The sequence below is a fragment of the Ornithodoros turicata genome, chromosome 6 (genome assembly GCF_037126465.1).
Source record: "Ornithodoros turicata isolate Travis chromosome 6, ASM3712646v1, whole genome shotgun sequence".
Taxonomy (NCBI): Eukaryota; Metazoa; Arthropoda; class Arachnida; order Ixodida; family Argasidae; genus Ornithodoros; species Ornithodoros turicata.
The window spans coordinates 2,713,840-2,731,737 of NC_088206.1; the positions used below are offsets into that span (position 1 = coordinate 2,713,840).

The 17,898-nt window shown below is 45.8% G+C and overlaps 1 protein-coding gene and 1 long non-coding RNA gene across 2 annotated transcripts in view; one reads left to right on the plus strand and one right to left on the minus strand.

Moving 5' to 3' along the window:
• Nucleotides 1-77: 77 nt before the first annotated feature.
• On the minus strand, nucleotides 78-14,218 carry LOC135398823 (sodium-dependent proline transporter-like). Its single transcript, XM_064630326.1, has 15 exons — nucleotides 14,128-14,218; nucleotides 12,444-12,576; nucleotides 11,878-12,009; nucleotides 10,978-11,150; nucleotides 9,971-10,152; nucleotides 9,002-9,134; nucleotides 8,269-8,403; nucleotides 7,686-7,789; nucleotides 6,661-6,785; nucleotides 6,495-6,607; nucleotides 5,092-5,220; nucleotides 4,934-5,033; nucleotides 4,414-4,514; nucleotides 3,307-3,462; nucleotides 78-522 (listed from the first exon to the last, which is right to left on the minus strand). The coding sequence occupies exons 2-15, from the start codon at nucleotides 12,574-12,576 to the stop codon at nucleotides 283-285; spliced, it is 1,956 nt and encodes a 651-aa protein (XP_064486396.1). The 5' UTR covers nucleotides 14,128-14,218; the 3' UTR covers nucleotides 78-282.
• LOC135398825 (uncharacterized) overlaps nucleotides 4,351-17,898 on the plus strand; it is a 265,742-nt gene continuing 252,194 nt past the window's right edge. Inside the window, exon 1 of the long non-coding RNA XR_010424143.1 lies at nucleotides 4,351-4,523. This is a non-coding gene — a long non-coding RNA (uncharacterized LOC135398825). The remainder of the gene's footprint in view (nucleotides 4,524-17,898) is intronic.

Here is a 17,898-nt window from a genome sequence, read left to right on the forward strand (position 1 = left end):
AACAAAATGGTTTTTGTTTTAGCTGGTGCGAGCCTACAAATTTCAGCTAAAATTTCATGGGTACACAACATCCTGAATGTGCTTGCAGTAGCAAACAAAAATCAAAAATTTCTAAAAGCGCAAGGCAGCACAAAGAATGTGAATATCAATGTCGCTTCAAGTTTCCTACAAACATTGTCTAATCCTCCACTTTCCTCTTCTTCGCACAACACTCTTTGCGCTTCACCAGTAACTTTTTGTAAAAAAAAGATTTTTATATTGCAGAGCATTTTTAGTGCACCATTACACCATCTTAGGCACGCCCTGCAAAGGCAGTGGACTGCCCTCCTTCTCTGGTGCATCTTTGACGTCTTCCGCGTGACCCTTCTGCGGACCCTCATCGTGAGGAGTCTTCCCAAGCGTTAATATGCCCTTTGATGTCTCTTCGTATCCGTGCGCTTTCATGAACTCCACGTAATCCTTGTTGTCCTCAGGATTTCTTGGGCCCCATTTTTCTACGGTCTCCATGGCCTTGTGGAAGTTCTGGAGGAGAAAAGCAGTTGTCACAGAGGCATATACAGTGAAACCCGCGTATAACGATATTGACGGTAGTCGCGAATTCCATCGTTATACGGGGTACATCGTTAAACGAGGGCTGACCTAAATAGCGCATCCCCAAAAAGTCGCGCGCCACCCCGCGTGTAGCAAAAGAAAAAGAAACAGATGCTAAAAAAACGCGAAGCTGTGTGACATCGCAGTGGCTTGGGAAAACAGCGATCAGAACTCGTGGAGGGAACCAGACAACATAGCAGGACAACTTCTGGCAACACTACACGTCACCATTCCGCAGGTCGGCTTCACCTAACGCCTGAGTGCTCTAGGAGAAGCTCGCTTTAGAACAGTGTCTCGCGACTTGCGGGTGGAAAGCACGTGCTAGGCCTTTTGAATCATCTCGCGAATTTGAGCAGCATTGGCCAAATACGGAGACATAAAAGAGTTACCACCTACCTCTTTCACTGACAGTATTGGAAAATGAACAGTCGCTGTCTATTTCTTGCCTCAATTTTTATTTTGGTTGAATTCTTTCGATGTGAATTTTGGATTATACGAATTTTTTCCGCTACCCCGTGAGATTCGTAGCATCGAGACTCTACTGTATCCTATTACGCACTGTGGTTACGCGCACGGGACAGCGTCCAACATCGTTATACGAATTCTCGGAACCGCGGTCTCCATCGCTATACGCGGGTCGTTTCCCCATAGACCCAATGTATATTTTGACGGTAAAATCATGAACCACCGTTTTATGAGGGATATCGTTATACGCGATATCGCTATCCGCGGGTTTTACTCTACCGTATTTTCCGGTGTATAACGCGCACCCCTAAAAAAAGGGCCGCATTTGAAAAAAGTTCCACGTATAACATCAAAGTGAAAAACCGGGCGTGTTGGCATGACGAACTGTCCTGTTCCATGTCCTGTCGCCTCTTCTCTCTGTCCCGTTCAGTGCTACTTCCACATATAACACACACCACAATGTTGCTTCAATCTTCTGCACTGCCACCACTATACACAATAAACCAAGGCGGTGTATAACATATGCATACGCTTTATTTGAAACATATTTAGTTTCGCGTCACTTCTCAATCACGCCAGCCTTCTGAAATGAATTCAGGATTGTTTTTATGAAGTACAGCGCCCTTTCGCCGGCCTTGTCAACTGACCCCGATAGATTTGTGAGAAACTCGCAGTACACCCTGGAAGAGGCTACAATTTGTACGACACCGACAAGAAAAGGAACGCTGTAGGAAAATATTTCCGTTTACTATAACGTGCACCGTTAGATAATGCGCAGGACCTCTTCAGAGCACTTTTTTTACTGTATAACGCACGCGTTATACACCAGAAAATACGGTATACAGAGTGTTTAACGAAAAATGAGCCAAAGTTCAAAAATAGAATCGTTCACCGCACACCAAATGGACGGACTGCATAGTGTCACCGTCCGTTCCGAACTACAGAACCTGGCAGGTTGGTTCGACAGTATAAAGTAGGAATGAAGATAACTTGAATTTACGATCTCAGCAGTGCAAATAAGCGTTTAGTTTTATTTGTTTACAGGGTTTCTTACGGCAACGGGAAATTGGGGGAGGGGAGGGGGCTTCAGATATGCCCTCCTCTGGGCGCATACTCGCCTCATGATGGCTCTGGTGTCACCAGTGGTGTGAGGAATTATTTTTGTTTGTAATTCATTAATTAGTGAAATTAATTAGTGTGTTGCCAACAAGCAACATCACTTAATCTCCGTTGCATTCTGTCATATGCATCACATTTCTGGGGATGCAGCGGTGATGCCCTGAAGCAACGCATCTGACTGACAGAACTGTTGATAAAAAAAAATGGCGCAGCTTTCATCCCAATTGCTGCTGAGGTCAGGCATTATACGAAAATTTACCAACTCGCTTATTCTAAAATAATCATCTGTTTAAAGGAACTATCGCGTCCGCCCCGGTCCATTCCGAAACTGTAGTGCCGTTTTACCTCGCGTTCATCACTGATAAGAACGCCGAAAATCCGACACGAATCGGTGGCATATTGCTTCTGTGCACTTTCGTATAACATATGGCAAGAGCAGACGAAGAATATTGAGAGTATTAAGGGATTCCCTCTCTGGAAAGTTCACCCGCACAAGGCCAATCAGTGAGCTCCCTTTGGCGCGGACGAGACCAATCAGGGAGCGGCTGGAGGGAGCTTGGTAGCCTTGGCGACTGACTGACTAATGGGCGGCGTCTGCTCTGTGGGCGGCTTGCGGAATGTTTCTGGTTTAGCGTCAGACGTATTCGCACAGCCTGGAACGTAACACCGTGCTCCGCGCAACATGGTGACGTCAGAACTCACACTGGTAAGCGAAAGTCGGCGTATTTACCGAGGACTTTTTACGGTGCGTTAACGACGCGAACGCCAAGCAAACGACCTCGGAGACAACCGCCTGCGCTTCGCTCCCATTTGTGTGCCTGGCTTACGTCATCATGGTGTTTGCCGTTTTCAGAAGATTGACTGTGAAGCTGTGACGGACATTGCCGTGCCGGTCTCATGCATATACGTTCCAGGACGCGATAGTCAATATATGCAATGAAGATTTGCGTGAGCAGCTCTTGTAATATGCCTAGCAGGGATTGAATCATTGTTTGCAATCCCCTTTGGGCATATTTAAAACCATGAAGCCTTACTCAAAACACCAATCCAATTTGCTATCCCAGAAAGGGTAACCTTGTCTAGTTGCACAGCTGTAAGTGATAAGAGCCTCGTGGAAAGACTACCACCTACGTATTTGCAAATCACGATGTGCCTGATGGCGAACACGGCCGCAATCCCCATGGCAACGAGTGCTGACAAAATTCCGACGACGCTGGCCCAGAGCGGGAAGGTGTACTCGCCAATAGTGATGTCCGTCCATGTTCCGAAGCTGCTTAGCACTATTGTCTGCAAGCAAAGGTCCGCTAGGTATAGTTACGTGTGACTGCAGTTGTATGGCGTTAAAAAAATAATTTTGGACAACTACGCGACTGCGCAGATTTCTTATTAAAAATACACTGGCGATTTAGCGGTAAATACGGGCGGTAAATACAAAAGGAGGGCGCGCTCTGCAGTATATGGCTGCACGGTAGATTTTGTGGTCGAAGAAGTGACAATGTGACATCGTGGGGCGCTAGTTTCGAGCCAAACCCAGAGCCATTTATAGGGAGAGTTTGGCCATTCTTTGATCTTTTGCCGCCTCATGGGTGGAGCCTATTTTGACGTCAGAGTCGTCGTTGCGCCGCCCAGAAAGCATGAATCCAAGCAGAATCCGTTTATCAGCCTTCTGGTGCGCACAATTTTGATGCTGTCTGCGAGCTGGTCGACTGCTTCGTTGTCGCGCAGTGAATGTAATCTACAGGAATAACCGGCTTATCACCCACAGCCGCCTGTGATAAGGGGGACTTTGTTTTGTTTCCAAACTAAAGGAGTTCAAGGACTGCTTTCAACGCACGTGTCTTCCGTCCTTGCATCGTCAACAACGGTCAGCATCAATATATGGCGTCGGCTACCGGCTGACGTCGGAACAACAATGGAGCACGGCGAGGGAGGTCGTTTAGCCATGACGTCGCATGACGCGCTTCAACTTTGGCTCCTCCTAATGGCCGAACTCTCCCAATAAACGGCTCTGGCCAAACCAGTTCAAACCAGTTGCAAACGGTGGCGCATCGACTTCATTCCGGTTTCCACTCGATTCGATGCGCTTGTGTCGCATTCATGTAAACGCGGCTGTTGACATCAACAAAACACGGAACGCAGACAGCGTTCTGAGTCTTGTCGCTGTTTCCTGTTTTGTTTTTGCAGTGTGACACACCCTGTAGTGTGTGTCTGTGTGTGTGAAAGTTCTGTGCGACTTACTCCGAGACAGAGTGGACAACAGACCATCCAACAGAATCGGATAAATGTTCCAGGAGGATCACCCATCATGAATTCGACGTCCAAGCAGAAACGGTTTAGTCCTGCAAGAGGTAAGTAAGCCTATATAGGGTTACCTCTTCATAGGGACGCAGGTGTGTAGTGTAGGCTTTCGTAGTTGTACGGTACGGTATCGTTATTTGCTCGTTCAGCTTCCGTTTTACAGAATTTTCTGCGGTTTGGGACGGAGCGAGAAAATGTCCATGTTTTCCTGATTTTTGCCGCATTTTGAAGTCGCGGGAAAACAGGACCACAAGTATGTAAGGAGAAAAATTAGCCGGAGCTCATTGGCTGCACATATAGCGTATATGTTTGTAAGTGCTCAGGCGTCGCCATGCCAGTACTGGACAACTGTTTCGGCCTTATTGGGCCATCGTCAGCAGCCTGCCTACGTACTGCTGCAGCAGTACGTAGCAGTATGCAGCGATAACTACCCATCGCGTGAGAGTGGCGGGCGACGTACCATATCCAAAGACGACGACCAAAATTTCCGTTGCCCCTATCCAGGCCAACATCTGGCCGCCAACAAAGACGTCCAGTATGGTCAAGATGTAGAGACCACCCTGCGAAAGACATCGCATCTGGCTACACAAATACTGAGGCGTACATCATGGTGGTTACTTGTAGTGTCATCGGTAGTCCGAAGATGCACATCCCCACGCAGGCCAAGAAAGACAGCTTGGAGCTGTGCTGTTTCAAGGACGGGAACTTGTCCTTGAATGGTGTCAGGACACATTCCACGGCGGCAAACTGAGGAAGGATAACGATTACCAGGCTTATCTTGACGTATTGTCAACATTGCCGTGTTCACATCCTTATGCACCTCACACTTGGGAATAAAGGAATGAAAACAACTTGACATCACATGAATCGCTGCGACAGTACTTCAGTAAAATTATTCATACACTGATAATTTTTTTTTTTTTTCTCGATCCTTTTTCTATCTGGTCAAGTTTTGTGATGGCTTGACAAGTACTTTAATTATAATTTTGATCCCCTTACGCTCTTTGTTGCTCGAACACCCCACCTTATGTAATGCCCCCTGTTAAACGAGTTAAAGGAGCACCGAGGTGACCCCTGAACATTTTGTTCGGTGCAGAGTGTTCTCCAACGAATAAAGTGAGTTCGTGCGAAAGCACGATGAGCGCGGGTGACCTACAGAGCGAGCGCGAGGACTTCGTTGCGAACAACTTTGAAACATCCTTCTCCTTGTGAAAAGAGCGCATCGCAAAACGAGAGGACGTCGTGACGTGTGCTACTCTCCTCACGTGACCAGTGACGTCCAACGGCACAGCTCAAGCATGTATAAGCGGCGCGTGAGCTGCGAAGGCAAAAACCAGGTCCCCCAAACTCACCTCGAAAAAGCGTGCAATGAAGAAGGCCGCCACTAGATACCCCACTGTTGCCGTTCCGGATCACTGCAGCGCGCTAAGTTTAGCGGCAAAATGTTTTTGTTGTTTCTGCGAATGAATCTAGTCTTTATATGTCCAAATAAAACGCGTATAACAACTTTCTCTGTCGTGTTTCACTTTTTGGTCCGTTTTTAAACGTGTTGAGCGATCGGAAGGATCTAGTGCATGGCTGCGTGCATCACATTGCGTACCTGTCGTACCAGGCGCCGCAGGCGCTGCAGTCGTCCATTTCTCCTTCGGTGACTTGGCCTGGCTTGGATTGTGCTTCAACTGGATCTTTAGCGCGCTACAATTCACGCAAGCCAACGTCTGGTAACAATGGGGTATCTAAGGGCGGCCTCCGGCATTGCACGCATCGGGATAGGAACCAATACATGGGAAAATGGCGACCTTGGGGGACCTGGCAAAAACAAAGAAACGTGGCGCGGAGCCTTCACCACGTCACGAGAGCATCGTGTCAGCCGTCCGCGGCTGCTTTCTCCGACTGTGTTTCGTATTTGAACGCACAGCTGTAACGCACCGCAGAACGGAAATATTTTGCACGGTGACTCCTGGTGGACAGCTTGACAGACGAGGCAGGATTTCGAGCGATGTTCAATGTTCAGCACTTACCTCGGAGTCGATAGCCAAGAAGAAAAGCATGGCGAAGAACGCGACGGACCAGAAGTTCGGATAGTGAATCATGCTCAGCGCTTGCGGGTAGGCCACAAACGCCAGGCTGAAACCTGTCCAGTAATATTGAAGCGAACGCACGAAGGCATCGTTGCGAATAAATTACCGTCCGAGACGACTTCGCTGACGGGAACGCCCAGTTCTTGAGCCATATTGCCCAGCACAGAGAACACGACGATCCCCCCGAAGATGCTCAGGAATGTGTCTGCTGCTGCGATGATGAATACGTCCCTGCAATCGATTCAAAAGACTGGCTGCTGTACAGGCCGACAATTTATCGCTCTCTATCATGCCTGGTTCCCATTTGACGGCGTCCGTCGTGTATTCCAATTTAGCGCTTGTCAACACAAAACGTTTCCGTTTTGAGGGACCATTTCCTACACTCTTAAAAATGAACTTCACCGCATAGCACGAGTCCTAGCCAACCATCATCTGGAATGATATCGTTATCTGCTCTGATTTGTTGAAAATGGGGGGCGTACGCCTTTTTTGTGAGACTTATGCTGTTCATAATTGTCACAAGGCGTACGCCACCCGTTTTCAACAAATCAGGGCAGATAACGATACCATTTGAGGTGACGGTTGGCTAGGAGCGTGCTTATATATGCGGTGAAGTTCATTTTTAGGAGCGTACCGTTTTACGGGTTCGATTTTTTTTCCTGGAGATGGCAAAGGTGTCCCACAAAAGCAGCCGTTATTGTCGTTGTGCAAATCGTCTAATCCGCGACGTCATAACTAAAAAGTTCGTTAGTTAAAATTAATGAGGATAATGCCTCAGGACGTTAGTGCGGCCACAAGGTGGTGCACTTGACCGTGAATAATCGAGCAATTTTTGTCAAAAATGAAAAAAAAAAAGCATTTCTACAGAGCACTTCTATCCATAGTTAGCGCGGATATATACTGTAGTGGCGCTAGTCGGTTGGGTTGCGGACACTGAAGACGATGCGCGAGAGCTCGGCCTGGATCATTCTTCTGGCTGATTCGTCTGGAGACACAGGCTCCAACATGTATTGTCTTGTCCCTAGTTACTCGTATTAAATCGTTGTTATTCCCACGCATACCGACTATCTCATATACCATATCCCTTTTTAGAAAGGTCATCCCGTTAGCACTTGTGGACCAGGTGCTCACCTGCGTAGTTCGTTTCGAAATTCGTTGAAGCCACCGAAGCAGATGATCATGCCTTCGGAGATGCTCAGCGAATAGAAGATCTGTTCAGCCGCGTTACGCCACACCTGAAAGGCCATGAACCTATGAGGCACTGTATAGTGCTGTTTTACTGAACGTCACCAAGTATAGAGGCGCCAACAAACGCCACGACTTGGACTCTTTACGATCTATTCAGTACTGACTTGCCCCTGCTCCAGCAGGCTACACCCAAACCTGACACATCACTCACGAGGACACTTGGAGGTACCTCGAGTACCGTACTCTAAATACTGTATTTTTAATACTTTTGTTGGTATCTTAGTATCCTCTACCGAGTACGATTCGTGAAAAGTATTTGTAGTGTAATTAAAATACCTTTTCAGTATTTAGTACTTAGTACACTAATTTCTTTCCTTTTTGTCGAGCATTCTGGTCAAGGTCATGCCACACCATAGCACCTACTCTGTCATGTATGCGTTACTTTCGCTGCAAGGAGTAGTCTACGAGGAACACAAAGCGGAATAAAAAGGCACACAGTATACGGCACATTGCCGAGAGGACTTACATGGAAGTCTAGCACCTTACTCCATTCCGGCACGAAATAGAAGTGGAGTCCAGTCATTGCTCCGGGGAGAGTAATTCCTCTTACGAACATTACTCCCAGAATGATAAAAGGCGCCACAGCAGTTACGTAGACCACCTAGCAGGATAGGGAAAATATCATTAGACAGAGGAGATAAGATATATATATATATATATATATATATAGCTTCCTCATAGTTTAATTAACAGACGTGCCAGGGTGCACGGGCTGGTTGCTACATCCTGCAGGGGTATGCACCTATCAAGTTATATTTCTAAACTAAAGAATAGTAAGAGAGTTACTCTGTTGCAAATCAACCTATTTCACTGTGTTCAACCTCGTCTTGGTTTAGCTTGAACTGCGTTGGTTGTTGGCGCGTTTTTTTTTTTTTTCATTAAGCTATTGTAGCGATATTTATTGTCGTTAAACTTCTAGTAAATATGGCTTCTAAACTTGATTTAGCAGCGTCACCGGTGCTTCAGAAGCTCAAGTAAATACAGAATAGGATGTTGACAAGAAACAAATTGAGTTGAACAAGTTGAGTTGAGTTGAGTTTCAACAACAAGTTGGACGTTTTACTCCACACACCCGAAAGTTCCGGCGTTTGCCGTTCCTATGATATTCCTTTTTACGGAGAAATCACGAACTTTACATCGGGTAAACCCGTATAGTTGGCGCTGTCTGACGAAACGACTGTTCGGGTGAATGTGCTTACCTTTCCTGACGTGTGGATTCCTTTGTAAACGCACAGATAGACACAAGCCCATGCGACGACCAACGCCACCACCAGTTGCCATTGAAGAGAGCCCAATTGTTCTATACTCGGGCTCAGACCCAGAACGTGTTTACTAGGAAAGGAAAAAGGCTTCGTCAAAGCACACATTTTCGGTGCGCGGACAAAAGCTCGCCGGAGGCGGACAAATGTTCACCGCTTTCTGCAACTGCTTTATTTATTACATTTATGGACACTAATAAAAATCATTGGGACAGCTCAATCAAAGTCTCACTCTGGGAGTTGGCTGAGGAGAAAAAAAGGACTTTTAGCACCTGTCGAGACTGACCAAGGTTAGGTCAGGTGAGCTTTTTACGTATTTCATATACGTCGTGGAGTAGGTTTAGTTCATAAAGAATATGCACCCATCTCGGTCAGGAGAGCCTTCTGCGTATTTATGACCATGAAAATAAATGTTCGATTTTAAACAAGCGGGCGGTGCAGTGAGCTTTTTTCCGGGACCCCACATTTTCTAATCACCCCCCCCTCCCTCAACTGTTACATGAAAAAGTGTGAATTTCAAGTGTTGTATTGGAAACATTTTCATTTTGCTTACAGTGGTGCCTTGCAGTCTCTTCTTCTTTTAAATTATTGACGTTATTATTCGAGAAGCCTAATTATAGGGCAAAAAGGACCACGTGGCCAGCCTAGCGGGCATGGCCAGCGCCTACTGCCGTGACGTCGTAACAAGATGACCCTCTCATTGGCTTTTGAAAGCACGTGACCTCGCCTGCTGCCGCCTCACTGGCTCAGCGCCGGATGTGTTTGTGATTTTCTGCGCGTTTCTTTACCCCGTTTGTTGTAAGACTTAGAATGCAGGCCTACACCGATGCATATGCTCGTACATTTATCTGGCGTAATTTCGTCACGACCTCTATAACAATTCCGTGTCTTGTTCTACTGGTCACTTACTAGAAAAACTGTTCCGGTGCAGACTGTGTGGCATTTGTGCACTCGCTGTTCATGAGGTCGAGAGCTTCCCGCGGTACGGTGACAGATTTCTCTTTGTCGGAGACGAGCACGGTGTCGTTACCTTGAATGTTCTTATGTTCGTAGTCTCTTATCAGCATCTCTACAACTCTTGTGCAAGGGAACTGCGGAGGAACAGCGACAGAACGGTGTACGCCAAAGGGGAATATTTATTGGCTATTAAGTGAACAAGAAATATTTGCGTGACAACGCGTGCGTCAGATAAGATGGGTACGTATATGATAAGACGTACGATATACGTATTACCATAAAATCGGCGAGACAGACCGTGATTGGTACAACTGCACTGGGGGGTCTGATACGGCTGCCTCACTGATTGATAATATAACATCAAATCGTGACGCTAAAAGGTGCTCACGGCCCTGATATGATTATATTGATAAGATATCATAGACATTCGCATGTTACTTGAAGATGTGGGCTAGCCGAAAGCAACTGTAGTCGTCCTGCCCAGCCGTGCCGAAATCTATCGGGATTTAGCGAACGGACAGATTGTGTTGATTGATTGATCTATCGGTGTAGCTTCTGACTGCAAATAAACCGTGAAAAGCTAAAAATCCTGTGATTACACTCTTAAAAATGAACTTCACCATATAGCACGCTCCTAGCCAACCATCATCCCGAATGACAACGTTCTCGCCCCTGATTTGCTGAAAACGGGAGGAGGAGCCTATTTTGTGCCGTGCATAATGGGCACAAAATAGGCTCCTCCTCCCGTTTTCAGCAAATCAGGGGCGAGAACGTTGTCATTCGGGATGATGGTTGGCTAGGAGCGCTCTATGTGGTGAAGTTCATTTTTAAGAGTGTAGGGCAGAAGTGACAGACGCCGTTGCACACAAACCCGTTGCTAACAACAGAAGCTGGACTCCACAGATTTATTTAGCACACGGAGTCGCTGCAGGGTCCTGCAGAAACAACAGGTTACTGACCATGCCGGGCCGCTGAACGAAGCAGTTCTCGTCCGCCCACTTTTCGTAGTCACAGACGGACCAGGGAAGGGTATGCCAGCAGGAATAGTAGAGGTACAGCAGCGCGTACGCCAAGATGATGTTATAGTACATGGAAATACACGTGCAGCCGTACACCATAGCCCAGCCAAGGCCTGGAAGCGCAACAACGCGTTACTCAGGCGCCACACTTGAGAACTTCAGCCACACAGATGCATATTACGATTAAAGCGTTTGCGATTGAGCATTATGCGATTAAAGCATTTGCGTTGTTATATCTTCCCTGACTCTTCTTTACGTTCTTTTTTTTCCATTTTTTCGCACTGTTGTTTACAGGATCTATTTGTTTACATACTTGCTGTTTTTTGCATTATGTCTCGATGACTTTAGTGTTCTATTTCCTTTTTTATATCTGACGTTTCTCTTGTTGTTTGCCGATCATATTATTTACTTTTTTTCAGTTTTTACAGTGTTATTGTCGCCCAACTCTTCCGTTATGTTGTACCCGTTTGGGTCTTTAACGTATTTTGAATAAATAAATAAATAAGGGCGGTTGACGAAAAGGCATCATCGGTTGGGGTTCGAACCCGCTTCCCCTGATTTGCGGTCAAGTATATAGGCTCTAACTGAGTACATGCTAGCTATTTTCCTATCACCGATATATGCACTGTCCCGACCACGCTGAGATGAACGTAATCGTGACATGATGCATATTGCAGCGAAAGCTGCATGAAGGCATTTTTGTCAAGGTCTCGGCGTGGTTTCTGGCATTTTATTCGGCGCGCCATTACTTTAGTTTGCGTCCTCGGCCGACTTCTATCAGGTACTGTGCTGGAACAGTTAGCATGGGTATATATAGCGACATGAAATTGATGTGTGTACCTCTAGCCATCGGGAATCCTCCAAAAGCTTCGACCTGGGCACTGCTGGAGAACTGTCCCAGAATGAGTTCCAGGTAGTACATGGGCCTCCCAACAAGTACCATCAGGGCAAAGTATGGTATCATGAAGGCACCTGTGCGAAAGGGCGGAACGCTGCTACTTCCATAGAGATGGTGTCACATACTAGTATGAACTGTTCCCGCGTTGAAGGGCTGCACACAGCGTATAGGGCTACGTTCACTAGCCATGCCAACGTCTCATGGGACAACTTCGTGCCGAGTCCGTTCGACTATACTTGGCCCGAAGCAGTGGGACGTTACTGACAAAAACTTTGAAAACCAACTGTTCCTTAGATAAGCACGTGATGTAATTGCTTTTGAACAGAACAGATGAAAAAAGCTTTTCAGGAGCTGCGTTTTTTCAGCTTTCGTTAACTATAAAGTAATAACAAAGTTACTTCTTTTCTGTACCTTTGGCTTTGACATTTACATATAGTAAAATGACTAAGTAAAGTAAATAAGCAGTAGAAAAAGCAACCATTTGTTGTCCAGTATCCGGTGCGCTTACCACCACCATTGTCGTAGACGACATAAGGGAATCTCCAGACATTTCCCAGACCCACGGACATCCCAATACATGACAGAATAAACTCTGCTCGATTGGCCCAGTGATCGCGATCAGCCTGCTGGGCCATCGCCATCTGCAAAAGTCGCAAGTAATATTATTCGTAATATCTTCCGATCGCTGGTTGTGCGACTGTAGCTGAACAGCGTCGGCTCTGGCGCACAAAACATCTGACTTCAGTATGCCGCTTAAAATCAGTGGTGGCCACTAACTACTTCTACAGTAGTTTAACTATAACTACTAACTACATCGCGATGGAGTAGTTTAACTAGTAGTTCAACTACTTTTCAGGGGAGGTAGTGAAAACTACTTCTTTAACTACTGCAATGTATTTTAACTACATCTATAACTACTTAACGTTGTCGATTCACACCATTCACATTCTATAGTGTTCTTGGACACCTAAATATGAATCACAAGGAGTGATGAAAGTGAAGATTTAGTACACATGCACGGCACAATTGATCTGCACCTCCGTTCTCATCAAACAAGTAGCTCAAGGTAAAAGTTGGAAGCACAATCGTGCCGTAAAACTTGCGGCAAAATCGGAAGTAGTTGGCTCTTGCAGTAACCTAACTACTGTAGTCAACTACTTGAAATAGTAGTTTAACTAGTAGTTGTCACTACATTTCTGCGAGTAGTTGATAACTACCTTTTAACTACAATCAGGTAGTTTAACTACATGTAGTTAACTAGTGGCCATCACTGCTTAAAATATCGATGACTGGTTGCCTTACACGTTACGGTTTCTGTAGAGGCTGTGATCTTCCCCTTGCCGAGGGGGCCAGACTACACTCTTAAAAATGAACTTCACCGCATAGCACGCTCCTAGCCAACCATTATCTCGAATGATATCGTTATCTGCCCTGATTTGTTGAAAACGGGGGGCGTACGCCATTTCTGTGACACTTATGCTGTTCATAATTGTCGCAGAAAAGGCGTACGCCCCCTGTTTTCAACAAATCGGGGCAGATAACGATATCATTCGAGATAATGGTTGGCTAGGAGCGTGCTATGCGGTGAAGTTCATTTTTAAGAGTGTACGACCGAGCGATCGACCGTCTATGCCCCGTGCAACCGCTCGGAAATAAACCTCTCCCCGTTTGTAAACAAATGACGTCATAGTGTTCGACAGCGCCACCAATTTGGTAGACTTGAACTACGCTCCAAGCTAGGGGGCGAACAAGGTCGCGCCCGAAAGCCACGGTCTTGAGAGGATTACGATGATTCCTGTAAGGGACGCGACCTTCGGTCCTACTTTCCTTTGAATAGGAGGCAGCGAACAAGTGCCCATTCGTGGAACCCAGCCCTCCCCTTCCGATTTCTTTCGGTTTCAGTCTACCAACGTCATTATGACGTTTCCCGGGTAGAGCTCTGTTCTTGAAATGTTTCGTAAAATGCGGAAATACCGGTATGGAACTCTATATTTCAAGGTTACGTATTTAATTAACGTTACGTAAGTACGTAATTAGTACGTTAAGTACATTACATTAAGTACATTAAGTACATTACATTAAGTACGTTACATTAAGTACATTAAGTACGTTACATTAAGTACATTAAGTACGTTACATTAAGTACATTAAGTACGTTACATAAAGTTACGTAATTAACGAATTGGACTTACATCGCGCGGTGTGTTCCTATGGTTCGAGAGAGAAGATTGCTACTCCGTTGGAATGGGTACCATCATGAGCGCGTGCCAGTCGAATGCTTCGTTGTTTGTTTACACGCGAAACTTAAAAAAGGCTCGAGAATTAGAAGAAGAAAAAAATCACATATACAAGGTGTATTTTTTATCCTTGAAGGATTTTTTTTTCTTAAACTGTGTGGTAAAAGCCGTTTAAGCCGTGCGTACAGCCAGCAGGCGATGTACGTGTCCAGGCGGATATCAGGTGGTGGTGGTGGTGATGGTGATGGTGAAAGAGTTCGCCGTTGTCGGCCTCACAGAGGTGGGCAACGTCGCGGCTAACGCTCTGGGGGAATGTGCGTCCTGGGTCGACTTCTAAGGCGACTGCGCCGACATAAATGTCTGAAAGCGTCTGAGGAAAACCCAGGAAAAAACCCAGACGGCACAGCCGCGGCACCGGAATACGAACCCGGGTACCTTCCAGTCTCGACGTGACATGGCCATATAGCACAGGACATCCTGTAGGAAAGTGCACGTAACTATTGCACGACAAATCAGGTAAATTCGTTGACTTTTTGATTAGATGTTTTTGGGAAAATGCGACAGAGCACCGAAGGCAGTCATTATTGGTATCCAACTTATTTTTTATACCCTTTATTTCGTGACGTTACGTATCTGATACATGCCGTTTCCACCCCTATGTCTCCATATGTAAGTGACAGGGCCTAATTTCGCCAACTCTAGCGTATTCCAGGGAAGGGTAACGGTATAACGGAAACAGAAACGGATACCACGGTCCTCCATTACCGGAAACAGAAGCAGAAACGAAAATAATCATACGGTATTGAATTCGGGTAATGGCTATATTCCTGTTGTGCGATGGCATTTGACCAGTGTTGTACGTATCGCCGTTACAAGTAACGCCGTTACACTAATCGATACTTTTTCGGTATCGGAGTGCGTATCGGCAATACTTTTTAAAATCAGTATCGGAAAAGTATTTCCGTTACGCATTTATGGTAACGCATCGTTACCGATACCGATACTTTTTAGTGCCCCACCCTTTCTTCACCGACCATATTTCTTACTCTTATTTATTGTCAATGGTCCGTCTAGCCCTCGACAACAAGCTTGTGGACACGCCTACGTGCTCCGTAACCGGAATTATGAAATTATACCAAACACGTGTTCACCGTTTTTCGTTGAAACTGAAGGAAATAACCACGCTGTGTTCAACAAAAGAGTTGAGGTCAACGAACAGAGGTCAAGTTCTTTAACAGTGCGCTCTAAATTCCACTGCTAAGCTGCCGTGTCGCACTGGGTCACACTCACATATACTGTGGCATTGTAAACTTCAGATATGATTCCTGGGTCATTTGACTTCATGGTATGTGTGGGCCTGACACTAACGTTATTGTCACACTGGCCTCTGTCAGCTGCCTGAGACACCACAGCTTGCAAGGATGACAGAAGACGATTTCAAGAACCAGCTATTGCTAAAAGTCAAGCATAACGTTTCCGAGCTACATATGAAATATGCTGTCTTTTCACTGCAGAACTGTTCACGTAAGCGACATTTCCATGTTGCACCATCTCCGTATTTCAAACAAAAGTATCGCCCAAAGTATCGCGTTACTTTTTTTAGTAACGGTAGCGGTACTTCGTTACTGTACAAAAGAAGTATCGATATCGGTATTTCGATACTTTTTACTCAAGTAACGAGTATCGGTATCGCGATACCATATTTCGGTAACGGGTACAACACTGCATTTGACTGACTTTTCATTTTATTTTGGTATTTTGATGACTCCATTCCCTGTAATACTATAAACACTACACGAGAACATAGGAACAAAGCGCAGTATTGGATCTCGAGGGTGCATCCCTCGCTTACCTACTAGTCCCACTTCCTCATTACTCCATGACATCAACACATGACACTTACGCACAATATAGACTCCACCCACTCTACTCCACCATAACACGAGGATGACAGCCTACGATTTACTTTTTTTTCATTTCACCGTGGCCACTACAGTATTGTTCACTACTGAGAGCGTCCTCCTATAAATGCGACATTGGATGAAGGTTGCGCCCATCTTGGGTTGCTGGACTCAGAGTGTCTGAAGACAGAAGACTGACTGAAGGCATGTTCCTACATTTCTTTAAAAAAATCCTTTGCAGGACGTGCGTATCCCAACGACATAAAATTATTTATGTAGTGTGTACGCGTGACACCGAAGCAGCACTTGGGTAAAACAGCGAGCTGACCGAGCCGGACGGGCTGTCCTCCCGCAGCTCTGTAATAGCCGTTCAATTACCGGAAACGGATTGGAAACGGAAACGGAAATTGGAAAGCCGGTATCAGAAACGGATAAACGGAAATGAAAATATGGCAGTAACGAAAATGGAAACGGTAACGAAAATACGTCCGTTATAACGGACGTATTTTCGTTACCGTTTCGTTACCGTTTCGGAACCGTTTCGTTACCGTTTCGTTACCGTTTCGGAACCGTTATAACGGACGTGAACAGATGTGACCTACACAACAGACGTGGAGTCTCCACGACACAGCACGAGGACGCAAGCGTACGATTTTTTTTTGTTTTCATTTTCTTATTTCACCGTGGCCACGGCAGTATTGTTTGCTACTGAGAGCGCCATGCAGTCCCTGAACGCGATATTGGATGGATGTCTGGTCACGGCCATCTTGAGTTTCTGGGGCTTGAGCACAACACACTATATGCGGGGTGAAGACATGCGTCGACTGAATTTTTTTAGAAACACGCAAGATGTCCCACTGTTGCGAAATTACTTGTGTAATGTAACGGAAAAGAAAATATAGCTAGAGTTTTAGCGTACCGTACGCTATCGCCTTTGCGTACGCAAGGGATAGCGTTGGTGGCTCTGCGCACGCACAAGACACAAGCAAAGCTTTACGCGTTGCGCAGACCCACCACGTACTCAAAGGAGTGAGCGTATACGTTGTACTCAAAATCACTATCATTGCAGTGACGAAAATGGAAACTGTAACGAAAATACGTCCCTTCCCCGGTTTTATTGTATACAGTGAACTCTCGTTATTATGACCATGGTCGTTCCTGAAAAATTTTGGTCATAATGCGGAAATGTCATATTAACGGGTAGGGATTTGCAGAGGTTCCACTGCATTGTTTCCCAGGAGTATGGTCGTAAAGCGCGTATGTCAGATTATCGGGGGTCATATTAACGAGGGTTCACTTAATGGACAAAAATCCACCTTGTATGTGTACATGTCTGAGATACATCGCCATTTATTTTTCAATCGGATCAATCAATCTGAGGTATCGGGAGGCAAAAAGTATTTCGAAGAATGTGAATGTACTCCACAAACATGAGTTTACCCAATAGTGAGTAGGGATGATTGTGACATTATTCTCTCTCCTGATCCGACGAGATTGCGTTTATGACGTACATTACATCAAAGAAGGGCTCCGCCTCACATGAGGACTGATAACGGTAGCGCTCCCAGAGCGGCACAATGTACTGAAAGTCGAGTGCAATTGGGGTGGACGGGTAGGTGGAAGGCCTTGAACATACTCGGGAAACCAAAGAACATTGATAAGACACGTACCGTCCACCCCTATTGCACTCGATTTGGGTCCGTTCAGTGACCAGCCTTGAACGCATAGCATAGCTAAATATGGCGCTTTTCCGTGGAATGTTAGCAACCACTCTTACGCACGAGTGAGTACATTAATGACACCATGTGTCTCGTGGAGCAGGCAT

What these genes read in the sequence shown, in the direction of transcription:
- LOC135398823 (XM_064630326.1), bottom strand. Translation starts at nt 12,576, where the DNA reads ATGGCGATGGCCCAGCAGGCTGATCGCGATCACTGGGCCAATCGAGCA. An exon ending in TCGTTCAGCGGCCCGGCATG is followed by an intron (nt 10,153 to 10,977) that starts GTCAGTAACCTG and finishes GTTCCTCCGCAG; the next exon opens with TTCCCTTGCACAAGAGTTGT. An exon ending in GCACCGGAACAGTTTTTCTA is followed by an intron (nt 9,135 to 9,970) that starts GTAAGTGACCAG and finishes TTCCTTTCCTAG; the next exon opens with TAAACACGTTCTGGGTCTGA.